We start from the raw sequence: 25717 nt of genomic DNA on the forward strand, positions 1-25717 counted from the left end.
TTCTTCCCCTGCCCTCGCCCCCTCCAAGGAAGCCACGCCCCCTCCAAACCCCACCCTGCCCCTTCCCACCCTGTCCAAATCCATCCCTCCTCCCCCTCCTTCTTCTTCCCCCGCCCACACCCCCTCCAAGGAAGACACACCCCCTCCAAACCCTGCCCCTTCCCGCCCTGTCCAAATCCATCCCTCCTCCCCCTCCTTCTTCTTCCCCCACCCACGCCCCCTCCAAGGAAGCCACGCCCCCTCTAAACCCCGCCCCGCTCCTTCCCGCTCTGTCCAAATCCATCCCTCCTCCCCCTCCTTCTTCTTCCCCCACCCACGCCCCCTCCAAGGAAGCCACGCCCCCTCCAAACCCCGCCCTGCCCCTTCCCACCCTGTCCAAATCCATCCCTCCTCCCTCTCCTTCTTCTTTCCCCACCCACGCCCCCTCCAAGGAAGCCAAGCCCCCTCCAAACCCTGCCCCGCCCCTTCCCGCCCTGTCCAAATCCATCCCTTCTCCCCCTCCTCCTTCTTCCCCCACCCCCGCCCCCTCCAAGGAAGCCACGCCCCATCCAAACCCCGCCCCGCCCCTTCCCGCCCTGTCCAAATCCATCCCTCCTCCCTCTCCTTCTTCTTCCCCCACCCACGCCCCCTCCAAGGAAGCCACGCCCCCTCCAAACCCCGCCCCTTCCTGCCCTGTCCAAATCCATGAAGGAAGGAAGGAGAAGTTGAGAAGGTATATGAAAGAAGAACGGTAGGAAAGAAAGAATACAGAGAGAGAAGGAGGATGGGGAAGAAGGGAGAAAGGAAGGAAGGAGGAAAGGAAAGAAAGATAGAAAAAAAGAAGAAAGGGGAAGGGAATGTGTCAAAAGGAAGGAAGGAAGGAAGGAAGGAGAAGTTGAGAAGGTATATGAAAGAAGAAAGGTAGGAAAGAAAGAATAAAGAGAGAGAAGGAGGATGGGAAAGAAGGGAGAAAGGAAGGAAGGAGGAAAGGAAAGAAAGATAGGAAAAAAGGAGAAAGGGAAGGGGAAGGGAATGTGTCAAAAGGAAGGAAGGAAGAAAGGGGAATTTGGGAATGGGAAGAGAGGAAAAAAAGCAAAGGAAGAAGAGAAAGGAAAGGAAGAAAAGAAAGAAAGAAAAGGAAGTCTGGAAGTCAAGAGCGAAGGAAGTATGGAAAGAGATAGAGAGGAAAGAAAGGAGAGAAAGAGGAAGGAAAATTAAAAGGGAGGAGGAAGGAAAGAGGAAGAGAATGAAGGAGGAGAGAAGGAAAGAAAAAAGGCAAGGGAGGAAAGACGGAGCAAAGGAAGAAGAGAAAGAAGGAGAGAAAGAGGGAGGGAAGGAAAGAAATAAAGAGAAGGAAGGATGGGAGCAAAAAGCTAAGGAAGGAAGTAAAGAGGTAGAGAAGGAAGGAAGGAAAGAAGAAATGGAAGGGGAAGGGAATGTGTCAAAAGGAAGGAAGGAAGGGGAATTTGGGAAGGGGAAGAGAAGAAAAAAAGCAAAGGAAGAAGAGAAAGGAAGGGAAGAAAAGAAAGAAAGAAAAGGAAGTTTGGAAGTCAAGAGCGAAGGAAGGAAGGAAAGAGATAGAGAGGAAAGAAAGGAGAGAAAGAGGAAGGAAAATAAAAAGGGAGGAGGAAGGAAAGAGGAAGAGAAGGAAGGAGGAGAGAAGGGAAAAAAGGCAAGGGAGGAAAGACGGAGCAAAGGAAGAAGAGAAAGAAGGAGAGAAAGATGGAGGGAAGGAAAAAAAGAGAAGGAAGGATGGGAGCAAAAAGCTAAGGAAGGAAGTAAACAGGTCGAGAAGGAAGGAAGGAAAGAAGAAAAGGAAATGAAGGAAGGAATGAAAGAAGGAGAGAAAGAGGGAGAGAAGGTTGGCCACAGCAACGCGTGACGGGTAAAGCTAGTATTATTATAATTGACTTGGTTCTTTTGAGGACCGACCCGAGTCCGTGTGCATTACTAGTATTATTATTATTATAGCACATTTTGCTGTAGTTTTTCAGTGTACAGTAGAGTCTTGGTTATCCAACGTAAATGGGCCAACAGAATGTCGGATGACCAAATATGTTGGATAATACTGAGGGATCAAGGAAAAGCCTATTAAACCCTCACTTTCCTGCCTCCACTGTGGCCCTGCTCCCTACCCTGCTTGTCAACCACTCTCCCTTTGCCACCGGGATGAGAAGCTGGAGCCCGGAGGAGGCAGGTAGGGGAGGTCAGGCTCCTGGATCTGCCTTACTGCAGATAGGTGGTGGGACATAGGAGGAGATACGTTTGGACAGGTATGTCGGGCTGGAACCGTATAGTAGGCTTGGTCAATTTTGTTTGGAAGCTTCTAAAATCGGAATTAATTCATATTAAATTGACTTTTGAAACAATTTCGAGCCATGCTGGAATAGTGTGAGGAGTAATTACAAATTGAAACAATTTACCAATTTTTCAGAATTATTTTCGGATGTCTGGTGCAAGTTTTACAATCTCGCAATTTCCTGAAGGCCACGCCCCCAGTTCTTACCCACGTCCCACCTCGTCCCTATTTGCCTTGCGGGGCGTGCAAAGAGGAAGGAGGTGGGCATGGGAAAGAACAGCTGTTCCTGAAGGCCACTGGGGGTGTGGCCTTCAGGAACAGCTGTTCTTAGCCACGCCCACCTCCTCCCTCTGCCATCCATCGCCATTTGCAGTCGCCCAGGGAAGGGAAACTGCGAGATTAGTTTTAAAATCTTGCAGTTTCCCTTCCCTGGGTGACTACGAACGGCGATGGATGGCAGGGCAATGAGGTGGGCGTGGCTATGCCCAGCTCTTCTTGACGGCCACTGGGGGCGTGGCCTTCAGGAAATGCTGGGCTTACCCACGCCCACCTCGCCCTACCGCATTGCCGCTTGTCGCCAGGGAGGCCAGGGAAACTGCGAGATTGTAAACTAACAGGGAGGAGGGGCACCTTCCGTAGAATACGTACTGTGGCCGCTGGTGTAGTGCTGGAGCTTGTCGGTGTATTCGGAGTCGGCGCGCTCAAATCCTCGTCTTCTGGAAGGAGAGCATCGTGCTGAGCGGGAGGCAGGTGGACTAGCAAAGCAGGGGGCAAGGCTGGGCTTCAGCAATCAGCCCAGAAACACCCACACACCTCCCCACTCCCCCCTTCTTTATATTATAGACCCCTTTCCCACTCACTCCACCAAGTCCTTCTCCCTTCTTCGAGCATGCGCACATGCTGGGTTGTTGTTGTGAGTTTTCTGGCTGTATGGCCATGTTCCAGAGGCATTCTCTCCTAACATAGACCTCTGAAGATGCCAGCCACAGATGCAGGCGAAATGTTAGGAGAGAATGCTACCGGAGGTTTAATCATCAGCAGTTATTAGATCTATCAACCAAAGGGTTGCAAGTTCGAAACTCTGGATTGGTCAGCCTATCTCATTGTTTACCTAAGCCATTCGGAAACAGCTTTAGCTGTGATTAGAAAAAATTGGTGCTCACATATAAGGCAAATAAATAAATATATGAAAATCAGATTGTTAAATACAATATAAAATACACCATTAAAATTCTACAAATCGTTAAAATACAGTTTTCTCTCTCTACTTCACGGTTCATTTTTTGCAGACTCGCTGTTTTGCGGTTTTCCTTCCTTGCTACTCACCGGGCCAAGTTCTGGTTCTGCTACTGGGATGTGGCCCGGTGAGTAGTGAGCGAGGAAGCGGGGACGGGTGGGTGAGCAAGGGAGGGAGGGCCACTGTTTCTGCCTTTGCAGCCCTCGCTCCCTCGTTCTCCCACCCGTCCTCCCTCGCTCACTCGCTACGCACCGGGAGTCCTGATTCTGCCACCGGGACCTGGTCTGGTGAGTAGCAATTGAGCGAGGGAAGGTGGGTGAGTGAGTGGGTGAGTGAGCGAGAAGGAGGAGCCTGGAAGAGATGGCCAGGCTCCTGCTTCTGCTGCTGCCCTTGCCACCCACGCTCGCTCGCTCACTCACCCAACCTCCCTCACTTGCTCACTCACCGGTCTGGTTCCTGGTGGCAAAACCAGGACTTGGCCCGGTGCGTAGCGAGCGAGGTGGGGTGGATGAGCGAGTAAGAAGGGTGGCAACGGCAGCAGTGAAAGGCTGCCTCTTCCAGGCTCCTACTACTCCTACCGTTGCTGCCCTTGCCGCACTCGCTCACCTGGCCTCCCTCACCGGTCTGGTTCCTGGTGGCAAAACCAGGACTTTGCCTGGTGCGTAGTGAGTAAGGTGGGGTGGGTGAGTGAGTGAGAAGGGTGGCAACAGCAGCAGTGGAAGGCTGCCTCTTCTGGTCTCCTGCTTCTGCTACCGCTGCTGCCCTTGCTGCCCTCGCTCGCTCACTCACCTGGCCTCCCTCACTTGCTCACTCACCGGTCTGGTTCCTGGTGGCAAAACCAGGACTTTGCCTGGTGCGTAGCGAGTAAGGTGGGGTGGGTGAGTGAGTGAGAAGGGTGGCAAAGGCAGCAGTGGAAGGCTGCCTCTTCCAGTCTCCTGCTTCTGCCACCGCTGCTGCCCTTGCCACCCTCACTCGCTCAGTCACTCGACCTCCCTCACTTTCTCATTCAACGATCTGGTTCCCGGTGGCGAAACAGGACTTTGCCTGGTGTGTAGCGAGTGAGGTGGGGTGGGTGAGCAAGTGAGAAGGGTGGCAACGGCGGCAGTGGAAGGCTGCCTCTTCCAGGCTCCTACTTCTGCCACCGCTGCTGCCCTTGCCGCCCTCGCTCATTCACTCACCCGGCCCCCCTTACTTGCTCACTCACCGGTTTGGTTCCCGGTGGCAAAACCAGGACTTTGCCTGGTGCGTAGCAAGTAAGGTGGGGTGGGTGAGCGAGTGAGGGTGGCAACGGCAGCAGTGGAAGGCTGCCTCTTCCAGTCTCCTGCTTCTGCCACCACTGCTGCCCTTGCCACCCTCACTCGCTCACTCACCCAGCCTCCCTCACTTGCTCACTCACCGATCTGGTTCCCGGTGGTGAAACCAGGACTTAACCCCGTGCGTAGAGAGCGAGGTGGGATGGGTGAGTGAGTGAGAAGGGTGGCAAAGGTGGCAGTGGAAGGCTCTGCTTCTGCCACCACTGCCGCCTTCCCTCGTTCGCTCACTCACCACGACGGATCGCAGAGGCAGAACCAGGACTCAGCCCGATGAGTGAGCGAGTGATGGAGGAAAAGGCAAGGAAGCAAGTGAGGGAGGGCAGGGAGGGTTGCAAAGGTGGTGGCAGCGGATAATACGGAGTTTCACAGTCACCTACATACCCACCGCCAGGACACCACGCTTGGAGGACAAACTTAGACAACAAAGGATCGCCTAAGTAAGTTGTATTGGGCCACACAGAGAGACCTGAAAAAACATGGCCACACAGCCCAAAAATTTCACAGCAACCCAGTTCCTGAACTTGTTATATAGTGTTGTCTGACTAGCGAGTGGAGAATTGGTTTGTTTCTCTCGTTACTTCTCACATGCTTTCCGGTAACCAGTTGACCTCGTAGTCTGGGGCCTTCAGCTTCAATGTTCCTCTTGGTCCTCAGGAACGCCCCACAACCCATCTCCTTCTACTCTTTCCTCCTCTGTAGCCTCCTTACCTGTTGCATACAAGGACGATGACCACAAGGGCAATAAGGAAGACCAGCCCTGCCGCCGAGGAGCCGATGATGAGGGGAAGCTTCTCCTGGATGCTGGTTTGGTACTCGGCTGTAAGGACACGAAAAGGAGGAAGGGTGAGTAACATCTTGGCCACGTTGAGGGAGGGCCAACAAACAGCATCAAGTATGTCTGAGTCCCCTGTTCTGTCCTCCAAGCTCATTTATTTATTTATTTATTTATTTATTTATTATTTACGATATATATGATGCCCTTCTCACCCCAAAGGGGACTCAGAGCGGCTTACAAGATATATATACATATAATATATTATATTATTAGCATAGCACAATATCAGTATTATATATTACTCTGCCTAGTCAAAGCCATGGTATTCCCTGTAGTAACCTACGGATGTGAGAGCTGGACCTTAGGGACTTCAGGTGGCAGAGTATTCCAGAGTGATGGTGCCACTGCTGTGAAGGCTCTGCGTCTGGTTGCTGTTAGGCGCAAGGTCTTGACACTGGGGACTTCCAATAGATCTTGGTCCTCAGAATGGAGGGATCTCTGGGGTTGGGAGGGGGTGAGGCGGTCCCTCAGGTACATCGGCCCCAGACCATGCAAGGCCTTAAACGTGAGTCCCATCCCTTTGAAAGTGATCCGGTGCTCAATTGGTAACCAATGCAGATGTAGTAAGATTGGTGTGATGTGGCATCTCATCGGAATTCCCGCAAGAAGCCGAGCAGCTGCGTTTTGTACCAACTTGAGCTTCCGAATCACCAACAGAGGAAGGCCAATGTAGAGGGCGTTAGAGTAGTCCAGCCTTGAGATGACCGTGGCCTGGATCACCGTATCTAGGTCGTCCCTGGACAGGGAGGGGGCCAGCCGTCTAGCCTGCCGCAGGTGAAAGAAAGAAGGCGGTTCTGCTCACGGCAGAGACCTGGGCCTCCATTGTCAGCAGAGGGTCCAAAAGGACTCCCAGACTCTTGACCAACGATGACAGGCGTAGCACCTCGCCATCCAGAGTAGGCAGATGGATGTCCCCACTGCCCGGTCGACCCAGCCATAGGATCTCCGTCTTGGCTGGATTCACCCTCAACCTGCTGGCATGCAGCCATCCAGTAATGGTCTCGAGGCATTGATGGAAACAATCGGGGACAGAGTCCGGTCGGCCTTCCATCTTCAGCACCAGCTAAGTGTCATCGGCGTACTGGTAACAGTCAAGCGTACAGCGTACAGCGTACTGGTAACACTCCAGCCCAAAACCTCAAACCAGCTGAGCAAGTGGTCGCACATAGATGTTAAACACCAGAGGGGAGAGAATGCCCCCCTGAGGAACCCCACAAGAGAGATAGAGGGGACCTCTCGGAGACCAGACCTCCCCTCTCCACTCGCTGTCCATGGTTGTGACGAAAGGAGGACAGCCAATTTAGATCCTTCCCTTGTGCTTAAACCCCCTCCAATCGGTCCCTCTTGCTCTCACCTTCAGTCATGGTCTGGAAGTACATTTTGCCGCTGAAGCGCCCGTAGCCTGCCACGGTTCGCGCCCGCACTTGGAAGACGTAAATGGTGCCGGCTTTGAGGTTCTGCACAGTCACAGTGTTGGTGGGACTTTTGACCGCGGTGGCGTTGAATTCGCTCAGATCCTGCCAGGTAAAGAGATGGAAAATTGAGCCACGGAACAACGCATTCCCAGAGTGCAAGAAACCCTTTGTTGGCTGCTTTGAGTCTCCTTATGGAGAGAAAGAAATGGCATATAACAACAACAACAACAACATTATTCTGGCAGCCCAAGAACAGGCAATTAGAACAAATGCCATCAAAGCCAAAATTGAAAACAGAGGTGGCCCTAAGTAATTTTCAATGGTAAGCAAACAGTATTTTGGTGCCTCCCCCCAACTAATCATTGATATATATTTTCTGTTCGTCGTGGGAGTTCTGTGTGCCATATTTGGTTCAATTCCATCATTGGTGGAGTTCAGAATGCTCTTTGATTGTAGGTGAAACTGGGATGTATAGTTCATCTACAATCAAAGAGCATTCTGAATTCCACCACAACTCGCATATGTCAAGGTCTATTTCCCCAGTAATTTTCAATGGTAAGCAAACAACCAATCATTTATATATATATATATATATATATATATATATATATATATATATATATATATATCTGTTCGTTGTGGGAGTTCTGTGTGTCATATTTGGTTCAATTCCATCATTGGTGGAGTTCAGAATGCTCTTTGATTGTGGGTGAACTATACATCCCAGTAGAATCATAGAATCATAGAATCAAAGAGTTGGAAGAGACCTCCTGGGCCCTCATGCAGTCCAACCCCATTCTGCCAAGAAGCAGGAATATTGCATTCAAATCACCCCTGACAAATGGCCATCCAGCCTCTGCTTAAAAGCTTCCAAAGAAGGAGCCTCCACCACACTCCGGGGCAGAGAGTTCCACTGCTGAACGGCTCTCACAGTCAGGAAGTTCTTCCTCATGTTCAGATGGAATCTCCTCTCTTGTAGTTTGAAGCCATTGTTCCATTGCGTCCTAGTCTCCAGGGAAGCAGAAAACAAGGTTGCTCCCTCCTCCTCCCTGTGGCTTCCTCTCACATATTTATACATGGCTATCATATCTCCTCTCAGCCTTCTCTTCTTCAGGCTAAACATGCCCAGCTCCTTAAGCCGCTCCTCATAGGGATTGTTCTCCAGACCCTTGATCATTTTAGTCGCCCTCCTCTGGACACATTCCAGCTTGTCAATATCTCTCTTGAATTGTGGTGCCCAGAATTGGACACAATATTCCAGGTGTGGTCTAACCAAAGCAGAATAGAGGGGTAGCATTACTTCCTTAGATCTAGACACTAGGCTCCTCTTGATGCAGGCCAAAATCCCATTGGCTTTTTTTGCCGCCACATCCCAGTAACTACACTTGCCGCACTTGCTCCCTTGCCTGGCCCGCTTTGGGTCCGGAGGCGTGCCTGAAGATCCTGGCGTGTGCACCAAAAGTCACCTCTTCTCCTGACTTTCTCCTCAGCCATTGGGACCAAGAGAGAGAGAGAGAGAGGCGGAGATGTCCACCTTTCCTGAAGGTAGGCGCAAAAACAAAGGAGGGAGCAGAAGTGGGAGATACCTCCAGCCGGAGGGGCGCTCTCTCTCTCTCTCTCTCTCTCTTGGTCCCAATGGCTGAAGAGAAAGTCGGGAGAAGAGGCGACTTTTGGTGCGCATGCTGGGGTCTTCAGACACGCCTCCAGACCCGAAGCGGGCCAGGTGCGGCGGCTCCGCCACTTGGCCCACCCGCGGATTGGGGAGAGGAGAGGAGGCGGGTGGAGTGCCGGGGGATCGGGAAAGGGAGCCGGTCATGGGGAAGGGATCAAACGCAGAGAACGATTGAGCGCCGGCTCTGCTCGCGCACCCGGTGGCCGGGTGGAGCAGGAACGAGAGGGGCGAGGCGAGGCTCAAGGGCCCGGCTCCTTTGGGAAGAGGATCGCCCGGCAGCGAGGCAAGAAAACCGAGGCTCCCCCCGGACTGCTAAGGCTGTTGTGAGCTGAGGGGGCGCTCCTCAAGTGGCGGTCGAGGGGCATTTACAGAGACGCCTCTGCACCCCTGGCAAAAAAAGAGTGTTCTGCGACTGCTTACTTCGCATAATGGACGAGCCGCCCCTGATTGAAAAGTCAACAACAGATCCCAAGTGTAGACTCTGCAAGGAATCAGGCAAAACAATAGATCACATCCTCTGCTGCTGAGAGAAGATCGTGGACAGACTACAAGCAGAGGCACAACACCGTTGCTCAGATGATTCATTGGAACCTGTGCCACAAACACCATCTGCCTGTGACAAAGAACTGGTGGGATCACAAGCCTGAAAAAGTTGCAGAAAATGAACGCCTCAAACTCCTTTAAGACTTCCAAATCCAGACTGAGTTTTGGAGCACAACACTGCTGGAGAAAAACAAAGTATGGATCATCGATGTTGCAAATCCCAGGCGACAGCAGGATTGAAGAGAAGCAACCGGAAAAGCTGATACGATATGAGGATTTAAAGATCAAGCCAGTCAAGGGGGTCCCAGTGGTGATCGACACCCTGGGTGTAGTGCCTCAAGACCTTGGCCTGCACTTAAGCACAATCGGCACTGACAAAATTACCACCTGCCAGCTGCAGAAGGCCACCTTACTGGGATCGGCACGCATTATTTGCTAATGCATCACACAGCCCTAGACACTTAGGAAGTGTCCGACGTGTGATTCAATTCAACAGCCAGCAGAGTGTCTGCTATGGACTCATCTTGTTGTGTTTCAAATAATAATAATAATAATAATAATAATAATAATAATAATAATATCTTCTAGGTTAGGGATGGGCCAGCTTGTCGGAAGCACATATCAGTTTTCAGCCCTGAGCTTGGCACCTTTGCAGGATTTGCACCTAGCCAAAAGGACCAGCATTGTTGAGCACTTTGTGTAACAACAACAACAACAACAACAACAAACAACAACAACAAAAACAACAGCAATAGTGCACCGGGATTGTGGCACAGCTGGCTGAGTGTCAGTTGCATTAAGATCACTCTGACCAAAAGGTCATGAGTTCGAAGCCAGCCCGGGTTGGAGTGAGCTTCCAACCAAATTGTGTAGCCTGTTGTTGACCTTTGCAACTCGAAATACAGTTGCATCTGTCAAGTAGGAAAATTAGGTACCACCTTAAAGTGTGGGGAGGCTAAATTAACTGATTTATGAGGCCATAAAGAAGACTCCAGCAAGGCATTCCAGCGGGGAAGGATGCGGGGAATGCGGAAGCACTTCATCAGCATCGCAGATGGACAAGGAAAGCGACAGCTCCCCTGGCGGCCAGAAAAAAGTTAAATAGCCTCTGTGTATGTCTGTATATGTTGGTATGTCAAAAATTGGCATTGAATGTTTGCCATATATGTGTATACTGAGTCCCCTGCGGGGTGAGAAGGCAGAATATAAAAGATGTAAATAAACAAATAAATAAACATATAAAACCACATATATATATACACACACACATGAAAACACAGACTGGGCCACAGCAACGCATGTCAGGGGACGGCTAGTAATATAATATAATATAATATAATATAATATAATATAATATAATATAATATAATATAATATAATATAATATAATATAATATAATATAATATAATATAATATATAATTTTATTATAACACAATTAAAATCACATATATACACATATACGCATACGCACACACACAAAACACAGACTGGGCCACAGCAACGCATGGCAGGGGATGGCTAGTAATATAATATAATATAATATAATATAATATAATATAATATAATATAATATAATATAATATAATATAATAATATAATAATATAATAATATTATATATAATTTTATTATAATACATATAAAACCACATATATACACATACACACACACTCAAAACACAGACTGGGCCACAGCAATGTTTGGCAGGGAATGGCTAGTAATATAATATAATATAATATAATATAATATAATATAATATATAATTTTAATATAATACATATAAAACCACACACACACACACACATATATACATACACACACACACACACACACAAAACACAGACTGGGCCATAACAACGATTGGCAGGTGATGGCTAGTAATATAATATAATATAATATAATATAATATAATATAATAATAAATATCATAAAATTTTAATATAATACATATAAAACCACACACACACACACACATATATATACACACACACACACAAAACACAGACTGGGCCGCAGCAACTCATGGCAGGGGTTGGCTAGTAATATAATATAATATAATATAATATAATATTAAATATAATAATAAATATAATAATAAATATATAATTTTAATATAATACATATAAAACCACACACACATACACATACACACACACACACACACACACACACACAACAGAGACTGAGCCACAGCAATGCGTGGCAGGGGATGGCAAGTGATATAATACAATAGAATCCAATATAATATAATATAATATAATATAATATAGTAAATATATAATTTTAATATACTACATATAAAACCACACACACACAAAACACAGACTGGGCCACAACAACACGTGGCAGGGGATGGCTAATAATATAATATGATATAATATAATAATAAATATATAATTTTAATATAATACATATAAAACCACACACACACACACACACACAAAACGCAGACTGGGCCACAACAACTCATGGCAGGGGATGGCTAGTAATATAATATAATATAATATAATATAATATAATATAATATAATATAATATAATATAATAAATATTAGGATTGGGTAACAACAGAAAAATTTGGTTCTAAACTCGTTTTGTTTTTAGGGAGCCCTTGCGTTTCCTTTTTTAAAATAATTCCGAAATTTACCTTTAAAAAATTTCGAAATTTACGAAATTTCGTAAAATTACGAATCGATTCGTTAATGGCGGACGCGATTGCGCAATATGCTAAAAAAACACCTCCAAATGGGACAGGGAGAACTTCTGAAGCTTCCCTCTCCCTCTGTTGTTGACTGTTGGTGCGATAAAACAAACAACAGCTATAAAACTTGCACCAGACATGCGAAAATAATTACAAAATAATTATGAAATAATTACGAAATAAATTGAAAAAATTGTTTCGAATCTAATTTACTCCTCACACGATTCCTGCATGGCTCAATATTGGATCGTAAGCTAATTTAAATACGAATTAATAACGAATTACGAAATTAACGAACGAAACCGCCCAAGCCTAATAGACAAATATACACACACAAATACACAGACTGAGCCACCGCAGTGTGTGGCAGGGGATGGCTAGTATTAGATTATGATATAATATAATATATATATAATTTTAATATAATACAAATAAAACCACATATATACACATATATACATACACACACACAAAACACAGACTGGGCCACAGCAATGCATGGCAGGGGATGGCTAGTAAGATAATATAATAATATAATATAATATAATATAATATAATATAATATAATAATATAACATAATATAATATAATATATAATAATATAATATAATATAATAATAAATATATAATTTTAATATAATATATATAAAACCACACACACACACATATATATACACACACACACACAAAATACAGACTGGGCCATAACAACGATTGGCAGGTGATGGCTAGTAATATAATATAATATAATATAATATAATATATAATAATTAATGTAATAATAAATATATAATTTTAATATAATACATATAAAACCACATATATACACATACACACACAAAACACAGACTGAGCCACAGCAACGTTTGGCAGGGGACGGCTAGTACAAATTAAAATCCTGCGGCATATTTTGCTCTCGTTTTTTCAATACCTATCTCTCAACTTATTCAACAGAGGTTGAGGCAGCCATAAAAAAATGAGCAACTACTTCCAAAGCAAGGGCCACACAATTCCACAAGGAAATCACATGTCAAACCAGGAATTGAACATTTTCATGAGCGAGCAGAGAACTTCTTGGAAGCCTTCGCTCTCTGTGTTTCTGATCTGCGGCGAAGAGGAGGCAAAGCAGGACAGAGCCCGAGTGCCAGTTCATGCTGTAATATAGGTCAGGACCTATTTACCAGCAGAAACAATGAATGGCTGTAGGCAACCCAAAAAATAGGTCATTTGGAGGGAGCCGAGGATTAGCCCTTGGCCCCGTCCTATGGGGGCTTGGCCGGGATAGGACAGCTTGGTTTCGCCGCAGAAAGGGAACGAGCTTTTTCTGCCATGCCTCCCTTTCTCACATCCATCTTCACTTTCCTCCCTTCCACAGTCATTTCGGTACCTGAACCTATTTGCTCTAAGAACACTTTCTATGGGTTGCAAAAAAAAAAATAAAAAAATCTCGGAACATTTTGACCTGTGGGGTCCCGCAAGGCTCTATTCTGTCTCCCATGCTTCTTAACATCTACATGAAACCGTTGGGAGAGGTCATCCGGAGTTTTGGAGTTGGGTGCCACCTCTACGCAGATGACACGCAACTCTACTACTCATTTCCACCTAATTCCAAGGAGGCCTCTCGGGTGCTGGACGAGTGCCTGGCCGCTGTGTCTACCTGGATGACGGAGAACTAGCTGAGGATCAATCCCGACAAGACAGAGGTCCTCCTGGTCGATCGCAAACCTGACCGGGGTATAGGGTGGCAACCTGTGCTGGACGGGGTTACACTCCCCCTGAAGCCACAGGTCCGTAGCTTGGGTGTCCTCCTGGATTCATCGCTCACGCTTGAGGCTCAGGCGTCGGCGGTGTCTGGGAGGGCTTTCGCACAACTGAGACTCGTGCGCCAACTGTGACCGTACCTCGCGAAGGCGGATCTGGCCAGAGTGGTCCATGCCTTGGTCACCTCCACATTGGACTACTGCAGTGCGCTCTACGTGGGGCTGCCCTTGAAGACGGCTCGGAAGCTCCAACTGGTCCAACGATCAGCAGCCAGGATGCTAACAGAGAGAGGTCAACCCTCCTGTTTAAGGAGCTCCACTGGCTGTCGTTTATCTTCCGAGCCCAATTTAAGGTGCAGGTGCTTACCTACAAAGCCCTGAACGGTTTGGGACCAGCCTAACTGCGTGACCGTATTTCCATCTATGAACCCACGCATTCACTTTGGTCATCTGGAGAGGCCCTGCTCATGATCCCACCGGCGTCGCAAGCGCGCTTGGTGGGGACTCAGGACAGGGCCTTTTCCATGGTGGCCCCCTGACTCTGGAACGCCCTCCCCAAAGATCTTAGACAGGCCCCTACATTGGCTGTCTTCAGAAAGAACTTGAAGACCTGGCTTTTCCGATGCGCCTTCCCAGATTAGGAAATCTCCACTACCAAGTCCCATAAGCACTTTATCAGAACCAATGATTGCTGCACACCGCACATCGCACTTGCCCTGGAAGCCCTATATACACCTCCTGTCACATCAGCACTTTGAATCTTGTACCCATTGCTCTGGTCCGGCCCAGTTTTATTGTGTTTATTATTATTATTATTATTATTATTATTATTATTATTAACTTTATTTGTACCCCGCTAGCATCTCCCGAAGGACTCGATGCGGCTTACACGGGCTGAAGCCTCAAAACACAATACAATAGAAAACATAACACAACAATAAACAAAGCAAATCAAAACAATTAAGCAAAATAACCGCAATGACAATACATCAAGACACTATTAAAACTGGTTCGGCCAGCGCAATGGGGTACAGAGTTAAAAGTGCTGAGATGGCAGGAGGAAAGTAGGATTAAAAGTGCGGTGTGCAGCAACATTGGTTGTGCTAAAGTGCATCTAGAACTTGGGATGGGGATTCCTAATCTGCGAATGCACATCGGAACAGCCAAGTTTTTAGGTTCCTTCTGAAAACTGCCAGAGTAGGGGCCTGACGAAGCTCTTTTGGAAGGGCATTCCAAAGTCGGGGGGCCGCCACAGAGAAGGCCCTGTCCCGCGTTCCCACCAAGCGCGCTTGCGACGTAGGTGGGATCACGAGCAGGGCCTCCCCAGATGACCGAAGTGAACGCGTGGGTTCGTAGACAGAGATGCAGTCACGCAGGTAGGGTGGTCCCAAACTGTTCAGGGCTTTGTAGGTGAGCACCTGCACCTTGAATTGGGCTCGGAAAATAAATGGCAGCCAGTGGAGCTCCTTGAACAAGAGGGTTGACCTCTCTTGATAATGAGCTCCAGTTAGCATCCTGGCTGCTGCCCGCTGGACCAATTGTAGTTTCCGAGCCGTCTTCAAGGGCAGCCCCACGTAGAGCGCATTGCAGTAATCCATTCTAGAGGTGACCAAGGCGTGGACCACCCCGGCCAGATCCGCCTTCACGAGGTACGGTCGTAGCTGGCGCACAAGTCTCAGTTGTGCAAAGGCCCTCCCGGATACCGCCGACACCTGAGCCTCAAGTGTGAGCGACGAATCCAAGACGACTCCCAAACTGCGGACCTGTGGCTTCAGGGGGAGTGTAACCCCGTTTCGTGTATTGTGCCTGTTGTTTACTTTGCTTTATTCTGTTTTTAATTGTTTGATTTGCTTAGATTGTATTGTTATGTTGTGTTGTTGAGGCCTCGGCCTGTGTAAGCCGCATCGAATCCTTCGGGAGATGCTAGTGGGGTACAAATAAAGTTTAATAATAATAATAAAATAATAAAATTTTGACGAAATATCTGTTGGCGTGTAGCAGAGTATCGCAGAAGCTCAGAATAATGGACTCTGGAGTCTCCGGTAAAAGCAGGTGTTCAGCTTTACTTTAGCAGCTCAAAAATAGACAACAGACACCATCAGCGGACAGACATGAAGAACACAAACCGAAAGAGATAGGAACCAATACAAACTGCAGCTGGAAGAAAGTTTATTTATCTCTGGCACTCCCTAATCTTTCACAGAGCAAGAACTCAGGGTCACATTCTCACAGCTTGTTACTTTGCTGTTTAGCCCTTCTGTGTGAAACTACATCTATTACCAGAGGCGGCCCTAGGTAATTTTCAACGGTAAGCAAACAGTATTTTGCCCCCCCCCCCCAACCAATCATTGATATATATTTTCTGTTTGTCGTGGGAGTTCTGTGTGACATATTGGGAAGTCTGACTTGGCCACGGTAGTCCATGCTCTGGTCACATCCTGCCTAGACTACTGCAATGCTCTCTACGTGGGGTTGCCCTTGAAGATGGCCCGGAAGCTTCAATTAGTCCAACGTGCGGCAGCCATGATTCTAACAGGAGCGGAGCGCAGGGAGCATACGACCCCCCTGTTGCGCCAGCTCCATTGGCTGCCGATCTGCTACCGGGCTCAATTCAAGGTGTTGGCGCTGGCCTATAAAGCCCTAAACGGTTCTGGACCAAGATACCTATCTAACCGCATCTCGGCCTATGAACCCACCAGGACTCTGAAATCTTCCGGGGAGGCCCTGCTCTCGATCCTGCCGGCTTCTCAAGCACGGTTGGCGGGGACGAGAGATAGGGCCTTCTTGGTGGTGGCTCCTCGGCTGTGGAACGCCCTTCCTATGGACATTAGGCTGGCACCATCTCTCATGGCATTCCGAAAAAAGTTGAAGACCTGGATGTTTGTTCGGGCGTTCGAGTAATCTAGTGCAATATTGGTAATTAAACATAGGAATGGAACAATGGACAATGAACTTGGACTACGCTTTGATGATGAGACGATTGGGCTGGTTATTGTAATAATTGTTTAGTGTAATTGCTTGTTGTTTTTTAAGTGGATAATGTGCTAAGTGGTTAATTGTTATATGTGCATTGAATTATTGCTGTTTTTATTGGGTGTAAACCGCTGTGAGTCGCCTTCTGGCTGAGAACAGCGGTATATAAGCAAAGTAAATAAATAAATAAATAAACAAATAAATAATATTTGGTTTAATTCCATCATTGGTGGAGTTCAGAATGCTCTTTGATTGTAGGTGAACTATACATCCCAGTAACTACAACCCCCATATGTCAAGGTCTATTTCCCCAGAGGCGGCCCTAAGTAATTTTCAATGGTAAGCAAACAACCAATCATTGATATATATTTTCTGTTTGTCGTGGGAGTTCTGTGTGCCACAACCAACCAATCATTGATATATATATTCTGTTCGTCGTGGGAGTTCTGTGTGCCATATTTGGTTCAATTCCATCATTGGTGGAGTTCAGAATGCTCTTTGATTGTAGGTGAACTATACATCCCAGTAACTACACTTGCCACACTTGCTCCCTTGCCTGGCCCGCGTTGGGTCCGGAGGCGTGCCTGAAGACCCCGGCGTGTGCACCAAAAGTCACCTCTTCTGACTTTCTCCTCAGCCATTGGGACCGAGAGAGAGAGAGAGAGAGAGAGGCGGAGATGCCCACCTTTCCTGAAGGTAGGTGCAAAAACAAAGGAGGGAGCGGAGGTGGGAGATACCTCCAGCCGGAGGGGCTCTCTCTCTCTCTCTCTCTCTCTCTCCCTCTCTTGGTCCCGATGGCTGAAGAGAAAGTCAGGAGAAGAGGCGACTTTTGGTACGCACGCTGGGGTCTTCAGACACGCCTCCAAACCCGAAGCGGGCCAGGCGTGGAGGCTCCGCCACTTGGCCCACCCACGGATTGGGGAGAGGAGAAGAGGCGGGTGGAGCTCCGGAGGATCGGGGAAGGGAGCCGGTCATGGGGAAGGGATCTAACACAGAGAACGATTGAGTGCCGGCTCTGCTCGCGCACCCGGTGGCCGGGTGGAACAGGAATGAGAGGGGCGAGGCGAGGCTCAAGGGCCCGGCCCCTTTGGGAAGAGGATCGCCCGGCAGCGAGGCAAGAAAGCCGAGGCTCCCCCCGGACTGCTAGGGCTGTTGTGAGCTGAGGGGGCGCTCCTCAAGTGGCAGTCGAGGGGCATTTACAGAGGTGCCTCTGCGCCCCTGGCAAAAAAAAGTGTTCTGCGACTGCTTACTTCGTGTAATGGATGAGCCGCCCCTGCCTGGATGCTGTGAGAAACGAAGCTTATTTATTTATTTATTTGGGGTTCTTCTACCCTGCCCTTCTCACCCCGAAGGGGATTCAGGGCGGCTTACAAAAGCAAAGGCACAATTTGATGCCTGCATCATAAAAACAATCAAACACAAAATTACATCAATACACAGTTAACACCAAATATACATTATAACCATAAAATCAATAAAATCAATAAAACCAAATACAAACCCAGTTTCTCCTCTTACATGGTCAGCGTTCGCTACTCATAGATCTAGTTTTACGTTCCCCTTCATCAATCCTGCTGGTCTTACTCGCCTGGTTGTCTGATTTAATTGCCGGAGTGCCCAAAGGCCTGGTCCCATAACCACGTCTTCACCCTCCTCCTAAAGGCGAGGAGGGATGATGATGTCCTGACTTCCCCCGGGAGTGAGTTCCACAGGTGAGGGGCCACCACTGAGAAAGCCCTGCTCCTTGTCCCCACCAGCCTCACTTGTGACAGTGGTGGGGTCGATAGCAGGGCCTCCCCAGATGATCTCAGACTCCGAGGTGGGACGTAGAGGGAGATACGTTCGGACAGATACACTGGACCGTAACCGTACAGGGTTTTGTAGGTCAAAACCAGCACCTTGAATTGTGCTCGGAACTGAATCGGCAGCCAGTGGAGCTGGCACAGCAGGGGGGGTGGTATGCTCCCTGTATGTCGCTCCGGTGAGCAGTCTGGCTGCCGCTCGCTGGACTAGTTGAAGTTTCCGAACAGTCTTCAAGGGCAACCCCACGTAGAGCGCATTGCAGTAGTCTATTCGGGATGTAACAAGAGCGTGGACTACCGTGGCCAGATCAGGTGGAGCTAATCCACGTCCGGTAGCTAAGCTTTCCAATGCAAGACTGACCTAAAATGGCTCCCTCTCCTCCCAGAGACCTGGGGAAAGGGGCGGAACCAAAACGTAACAATGATTGGCCCTATAATTGCAAACCAAGGGAAGCCACCTTATTGCAAAATGCATGGAACTTTGGAATACATGCAAACCCTCAAAGAAAGAAAAGGAAGTTGGAGCTCCTGGTACAGGTGGACTACAACTCCCATTATTCTTACTCAACCCCCACCCAGATCTCAACAGTATTTTAAGTCAGTCATGTTGGGTATTCCGTGCAAAGTTAGCCATGACACTGGTCTCTGGATGTGGGTGGACTACAATTCCCATCATCCTTGCTCCTGGTACAATAATAATAACTAGGGCTGGTCAATTCGTTTCGTTAATTCATAATTCGTTAAAAAATTTGTTAATTTTTGAATTACGAAACGATTACAAAACTTTTTTTTTAACCTGGAAGTGTTTTTAAATATCGACACGGCAGGCGCCAAAAAATTTTGTATTTCCGTCCATTTCGGAAATACGTAAGATGGCCGCCTGCCGATGCTTGCTGGGAGCTCTCCTCTCTCGGTGCCGGCTGAGCAAGCGAGCGAGAGGGCGAGCGAGAGGGGCGAACGAGCGGCGAGCGAGAGGGGCGAGCGAGCGGCGAGCGAGAGGGGCGAGCGAGCGGCGAGCCAGAGGGGCGAGCGAGCGGCGAGCGAGAGGGGCGAGCGAGCGGCGAGCCAGAGGGGCGAACGAGCGGCGAGCCAGAGGGGCGAGCGAGCGGCGAGCCAGAGGGCCCGCCAGAGTGAGTGCCTGCCTTCCCTCCTTAATAATAATTTTAATTTCTCCTCCCTATTCTACTAAATTAATAATTAAATTTAAAAAATATTTTTAAAATATTGAAAAAAAAGGGCGCCATCTTTACAAAATGTTTTGTAAATATTTACGAAATTTCGTAAATACCGAACTTTTTTTTGGAAAATTTTGTAATTATTTTAAATATCGAAACAAAAAAAACCCCCAATTACAAATCGATTTTAGAAACAAATTTTTGCGTTGTTACCCAGGCCTAATAATAACCCTTCAATCTTCAAGAAAGATTGGGAATCCTTCCAACGCATTGTCTGGAAGTAAAGAAAATTCAACACGGGGAATTTTGGATGCTCCACATGTTCATCGATGACATATTGTACACGATAAGGAAATAGCAACACAATTCTTAAGGATATGAAAGAAAGAGATGCAAAAAAAAAGTATCCTTCTGGGATGCCTCGCAGGGATGGGTCTTGGAGGGACTGTTTTGCAGTGGCTCCGGTCATTCCTGGAGGGTCGATCTCAGAAGGTGTTGTTGGGGGACACCTGTTCAACCCCACAACCATTGTCTTGTGGAGTTCCCCAGGGCTCAATATTGTCTCCCATGTTGTTCAACATCTACATGAAGCCGCTGGGGGAGATCATCCGGAGTTTCGGGGTGCGGTGTGATCTGTACGCGGATGATGTCCAACTCTGTCACTCCTTTCCACCTACTACTAAGGAGGCTGTTCAGGTCCTGAACCGGTGCTTGGCCGCTGTGACGGTCTGGATGAGGGCGAACAAATTGAAATTGAATCCAGACAAGACAGAGGTCCTCCTGGTCAGTCGCAAGGCCGAACAGGGCATAGGGTTACAGCCTGTGCTGGACGGGGTCGCACTCCCCTTGAAGGCACAGGGAGTGATCCTGGACTCATCGCTGAGCCTGGAACCCCAGGTTTCGGCGGTGACCAGGGGAGCATTTGCACAGCTAAAGCTTGTGCGCCAGCTGCGCCCGTATCTTGGGAAGTCTGACTTGGCCACGGTAGTCCACGCTCTGGTTACATCCCGTTTAGACTACTGCAACGCTCTCTACGTGGGGTTGCCTTTGAAGACAGCTCGGAAGCTCCAACTAGTCCAACGCTCGGCAGCCATGATTTTAACAGGGAGCATACAATCCCCCTGTTGCGCCAACTCCACTGGCTACCGATCTGCTACCGGGCTGAATTCAAAGTGCTGGCGGTGGCCTTTAAAGCCCTAAACGGTTCCGGCCCAAGCTACCTATCCGACCGCATCTCTGCCTATGAACCCACCAGGACTTTGAGATCTTCCGGGGAGGCCCTGCTCTCGATCCCGCCTGCTTCTCAAGCTTGGCTGGCGGGGACGAGAGATAGGGCCTTCTCGGTGGTGGCTCCTCGGCTGTGGAACGCCCTTCCTACGGACATTAGACTAGCACCATCTCTAATGGTATTCTGCAAAAAGGTGAAGACCTGGATGTTTGTGCAGGCGTTTGAGTAATTTAGTGCAATCTGGTAATGGAACATAGGAATGGAACAATGGACGACGAACCTGGACTACGCTTGGATGATGAGAAGATTGGGTACGGTTGTTTTTCGTAATAATTGTGCATTGTAATTGCTTATTGGGAATTTATGGATAATGTGTTAAGTCAATTGTTCTATGTTGTATGGAACCACTGCTGTTTCTACTGTTTTTACCGTTTGTGAACCAACGTGAGTCGCCTTCGGGCTTGAGATACAGCGGGATAGAAGCAAAGTAAATAAATAAATAAAAAAGTGAAAAATCAAATGGATTAGTAGAAATTGATAAGCTATTGCAGACATGGGTAAACTTTGGGCCTCCAGGTGTCTTGGACTTCAACTCCCACCATTCCTAACAGCCTACCGGAGTTGAAGTCCAAGACACCTGGATCTCTGATGATTTGGAGAATGAGAAGTTGACCGGCTACATTACGACAGATTCCGCGTACAGGTTTTGGGACGGTACCTTCTCGTAATACTGAAGTTCGTAGTCCAAGATGACGCCGTTGGGCTGGTCCGGCTGCGACCACGAAAGCGTGATGCTGTCCACGGTCCGGCTCACCTGGTGCATGATGGATACGGCCGACGGGGCTGCAAGAGAGAAAGACACCACGTCAACGAGAAAGAGACTCTGGAGGAAGGTGGCTCTCTGGGGTCTTTGGATGTGGGAGACCACAACCCCCATCATCCTTAGTCAATCCCTCTCCAATCTCAACAGCGTTTTAAGTTAGTCACAATGGGTATTGCGTGCAGAGTCAGCCGTGACGCAGGTCTCCGGATGCGGGTGGACTACAATTCCCATTATCCTCAACCCCCACTCAAAATCTCAATAGTGTTTTAAGTTAGTCACAATGGGTATTGCGTGCAGAGTCAGCCGTGACGCAGGTCTCTGCATGCGGGTGGACTACAATTCCCATTATCTTCAACCCCCACTCAAAATCTCAATAGTGTTTTAAGTTGGTCATGATGGGTATTGTGTGCACAGTTGACCGTGATGCAGGTCTCCAAATGTGGGGAGACTACAATTCCCATCATCCTTGCTCAAGCCACATTCAAATCTCAACAGTATTTTAGTCAGTCATGATGCATGTCTCCAGATGTGGGTGGGCTACAATTCCCATCATCCTTACTCAACCTACATTCAAATCTCTACAGCATTTTAGTCAGCCATGAAGCAGGTCTCCGGATGTGAGTGGACTGCAATTCCCATCATCCTTACTCAACCCATGTTCAAATCTCAACAGCATTTTAGTCGGCCATGACGCAGGTCTCCGGATGTGAGTAGACTACAATTCCCATCATCCTTGATGTGGGTGGACTCCGGATATGGCCATGATGCAAGTCTCCGGAGGCAAGTGGACTACAACTCCCATTATCCTTGCTCAGCCCCCACTCAAATCTCAACAATGTCTTACGTTGATCATGATGGCTATTGCATACAAAGTTAGCCATGACACTGGTCTCTGGATGCAGGTGGACTACAATTCCCATCATCCTTGCTCAACCCATGTTCAAATCTCAACAGCATTTTAGTCGGCCATGACGCAGGTCTCCGGATGTGAGTAGACTACAATTCCCATCATCCTTGATCAAGCCTCCGGATGTGGCTGGACTCCGGATATGGCCATGATGCAAGTCTCCGGAGGCAAGTGGACTACAACTCCCATTATCCTTGCTCAACCCCCACTCAAATCTCAACAATGTGTTAAGTAAATCATGATGGGTATTGCGTGCAAAGTTAGCCATGACACAGATCTCCGGATGCAGGTGGACTACAATTCCCATCATCATTGCTCAACCCACATTCAAATCTCAACAGCATTTTAGTCGGCCTTGACACAGGTCTCCGGATGTTGGTAGACTCCAATTCCCATCATCCTTGATCAAGCCTCCGGATGTGGGTGGACTCCGGATATGGCCATGATGCAAGCGTCTGGATGCAAGTGGACTACAACTCCCATTATCCTTGCCCAACCCCCACTCAAATCTCAACAATGTTTTAAGTCAATCATGATGGGTATTGCGTGCAAAGTTAGCCATGACACAGATCTCCGGATGCAGGTGGACTACAATTCCCATCATCCTTGCTCAACCCACGTTCAAATCTCAACAGTATTTCAGTCAGCCATGACATAGATCTCTGAATGTGGGTGGACTACAATTCCCATCATCCTTGCTCAAGCCTCTGGATGTGGGTGGACTTTGGATGTAGCCATGATGCAGGTCTCCAGATGCAGGTGGACTACAACTCCCATTATTCTTACTCAACCCCCACCCAGATCTCAACAGTATTTTAAGTCAGTCATGTTGGGTATTCCGTGCAAAGTTAGCCATGATACAGATCTCCAGATATGATGGGTGCACTACAATTTCCATCATCGTTGCTCAGCCCCCATTCAAATCTCAACAGTATTTTAGTCAGCCATGACACAGGTCTCCGAATGTGGGTTCACTACAATTCCGATCCTCCTCCTTCAATCCCCATCCAATCTCAACAGTCTTTTAAGTTGATGACAATGGGTATTGCATGATGAGTCGGCCATGACGCAGATCTCTGGATTCAGGTGGACTACAACTCTCATTATCCTTGCTCAACTACAACTCCCATTATCCTTGCTCAACCCCCACTCAAATCTCAACAATGTTTTAAGTCAATCATGATGGGTATTGCATGCAAAGTTAGCCATGACACAGATCTCTGGATGCAGGTGGACTACAATTCCCATCATCCTTGCTCAACCCACATTCAAATCTCAAAAGTATTTTAGTCAGCCATGACACAGATCTCGAGATGTGGGTGGACTACAACTCCCATTATTCTTGCTCAACCCCCACTCAAATCTCAACAGTATTTTAAGTCGGTCATGTTGGGTATTATGTGCAACGTTAGCCATGACACAGGTCTCCAGATGTGGGTGGACTACAATTCCCATCATCCTCAGTCTATTCCCCCTCCAATCTCAACAGTGTTTAAGTTGGTGACAATAGGTATTGCATGCTGAGTCAACCGTGACACAGGTCTTCGGATGCGGATGGACTACAACTCCCATTATCCTTGCTCAACCCCCACTCTAATCTCAACAGTGTTTTAAGTCAGTCATGATGGATATTGCATGCCAAGTTAGCCATGACACAAGTCTCTGGATGTGGGTGGACTACAATTCCCATCATCCTTGATCAACCCATTCAAATCTCAACGGTATTTTAGTCAGCTGTGACGCAGGTCTTCGGGTGTGGGTGGACTACAATTCCCATCATCCTTGATCAATCCCCCTCAAATCTCAACAGTGTTTTAAGTTGGTGACAATGTGTATTACGTGCGGAGTTGGCTGTGACACAGATCTCCGGATGCAGGTGGACTACAGCTCCCATCACCCTTGGTGAATCCCTTCGAAATCCTGCCAGTATTTTAAACAGCTTGTGATGGGTCTTGGGTTGAGATCCATCGTCCGTTGGATTCACATGGCTCTCCAGATGAGGAGCCATCCTCGAAAATACATACATACTTAGCAGTACTTAGATGATTGGTTCCTCGGCTTTCGCATGGATCACAATATCGTCTCTATTTACCTCCATTCGTATCTGTTTTGAGCACGAGTTGACCAGTGTACCATGGTATTATTATTATTATTATTATTATTATTATTATTATTATTATTTCTATTCTGAGATTGAGTTGACGAGTGTACCACTGTATTATTATTATTATTATTATTATTATTATTATTATTATTATTATTTCTATTCTGAGATCGAGTTGACCAGTGTAGCATTGTAATATTATTATTATTATTATTATTATTATTATTATTATTTCTATTTTGAGATCGAGTTGACCAGTGTACCATTGTAATATTATTATTATTACTATTATTATTATTATTTCTTTTTTGAGATTGAGTTGACCAGTGTACCATTGTATTATTATTATTATTATTATTATTATTATTATTTCTATTTTGAGCATGAGTTGACCAGTGTACCATTGTATTATTATTATTATTATTATTATTATTATTATTATTATTATTTCTATTTTGAGATTGAGTTGACCAGTGTAGCATTGTAATATTATTATTATTATTATTATTATTATTATTATTATTTCTATTTTGAGCACGAGTTGACCAGTGTAGCATTGTAATATTATTATTATTATTATTATTATTATTATTATTATTATTATTATTATTATTTCTATTTTGAGATTGAGTTGACCAGTGTAGCATTGTAATATTATTATTATTATTATTATTATTATTATTATTATTATTATTTCTATTTTGAGATTGAGTTGACCAGTGTACCATTGTATTATTATTATTATTATTATTATTATTATTATTATTATTATTATTTCTATTTTGAGCATGAGTTGACCAGTGTACCATTGTAATATTATTATTATTATTATTATTATTATTATTATTATTATTATTTCTATTCTGAGATCGAGTTGACCATTGTACGACCATGTCTGCATCTCACATCAGACCATTGGGTGGGAGGACGGCATACATACATATATAGATAA

The 25717-nt window shown here is 46.8% G+C and overlaps 1 protein-coding gene across 6 annotated transcripts in view; it reads right to left on the reverse strand.

Annotated features, from left to right (window-relative positions):
• The window catches only part of EPHB2 (EPH receptor B2), a 143970-nt gene that overhangs the window by 15592 nt on the left and 102661 nt on the right, over positions 1–25717 (reverse strand). For 2 of the 6 annotated variants that reach the window (XM_067472831.1, XM_067472835.1), the window contains exons 6-9: positions 21650–21774; positions 7018–7180; positions 5537–5645; positions 2927–2991 (exon numbers count right to left, since the gene is read on the reverse strand). In XM_067472831.1, the coding sequence (XP_067328932.1) occupies positions 2927–2991; positions 5537–5645; positions 7018–7180; positions 21650–21774 (462 nt within the window). Of the gene's footprint in view, positions 1–2926; positions 3034–5536; positions 5646–7017; positions 7181–21649; positions 21775–25717 lie in introns of all 6 variants that reach the window. The other 4 variants (XM_067472830.1, XM_067472834.1, XM_067472829.1 and 1 more) reach the window with 2 other exon arrangements.

The sequence above is a fragment of the Anolis sagrei genome, chromosome 13, assembly GCF_037176765.1.
Source record: "Anolis sagrei isolate rAnoSag1 chromosome 13, rAnoSag1.mat, whole genome shotgun sequence".
NCBI lineage: Eukaryota > Metazoa > Chordata > Lepidosauria > Squamata > Dactyloidae > Anolis > Anolis sagrei.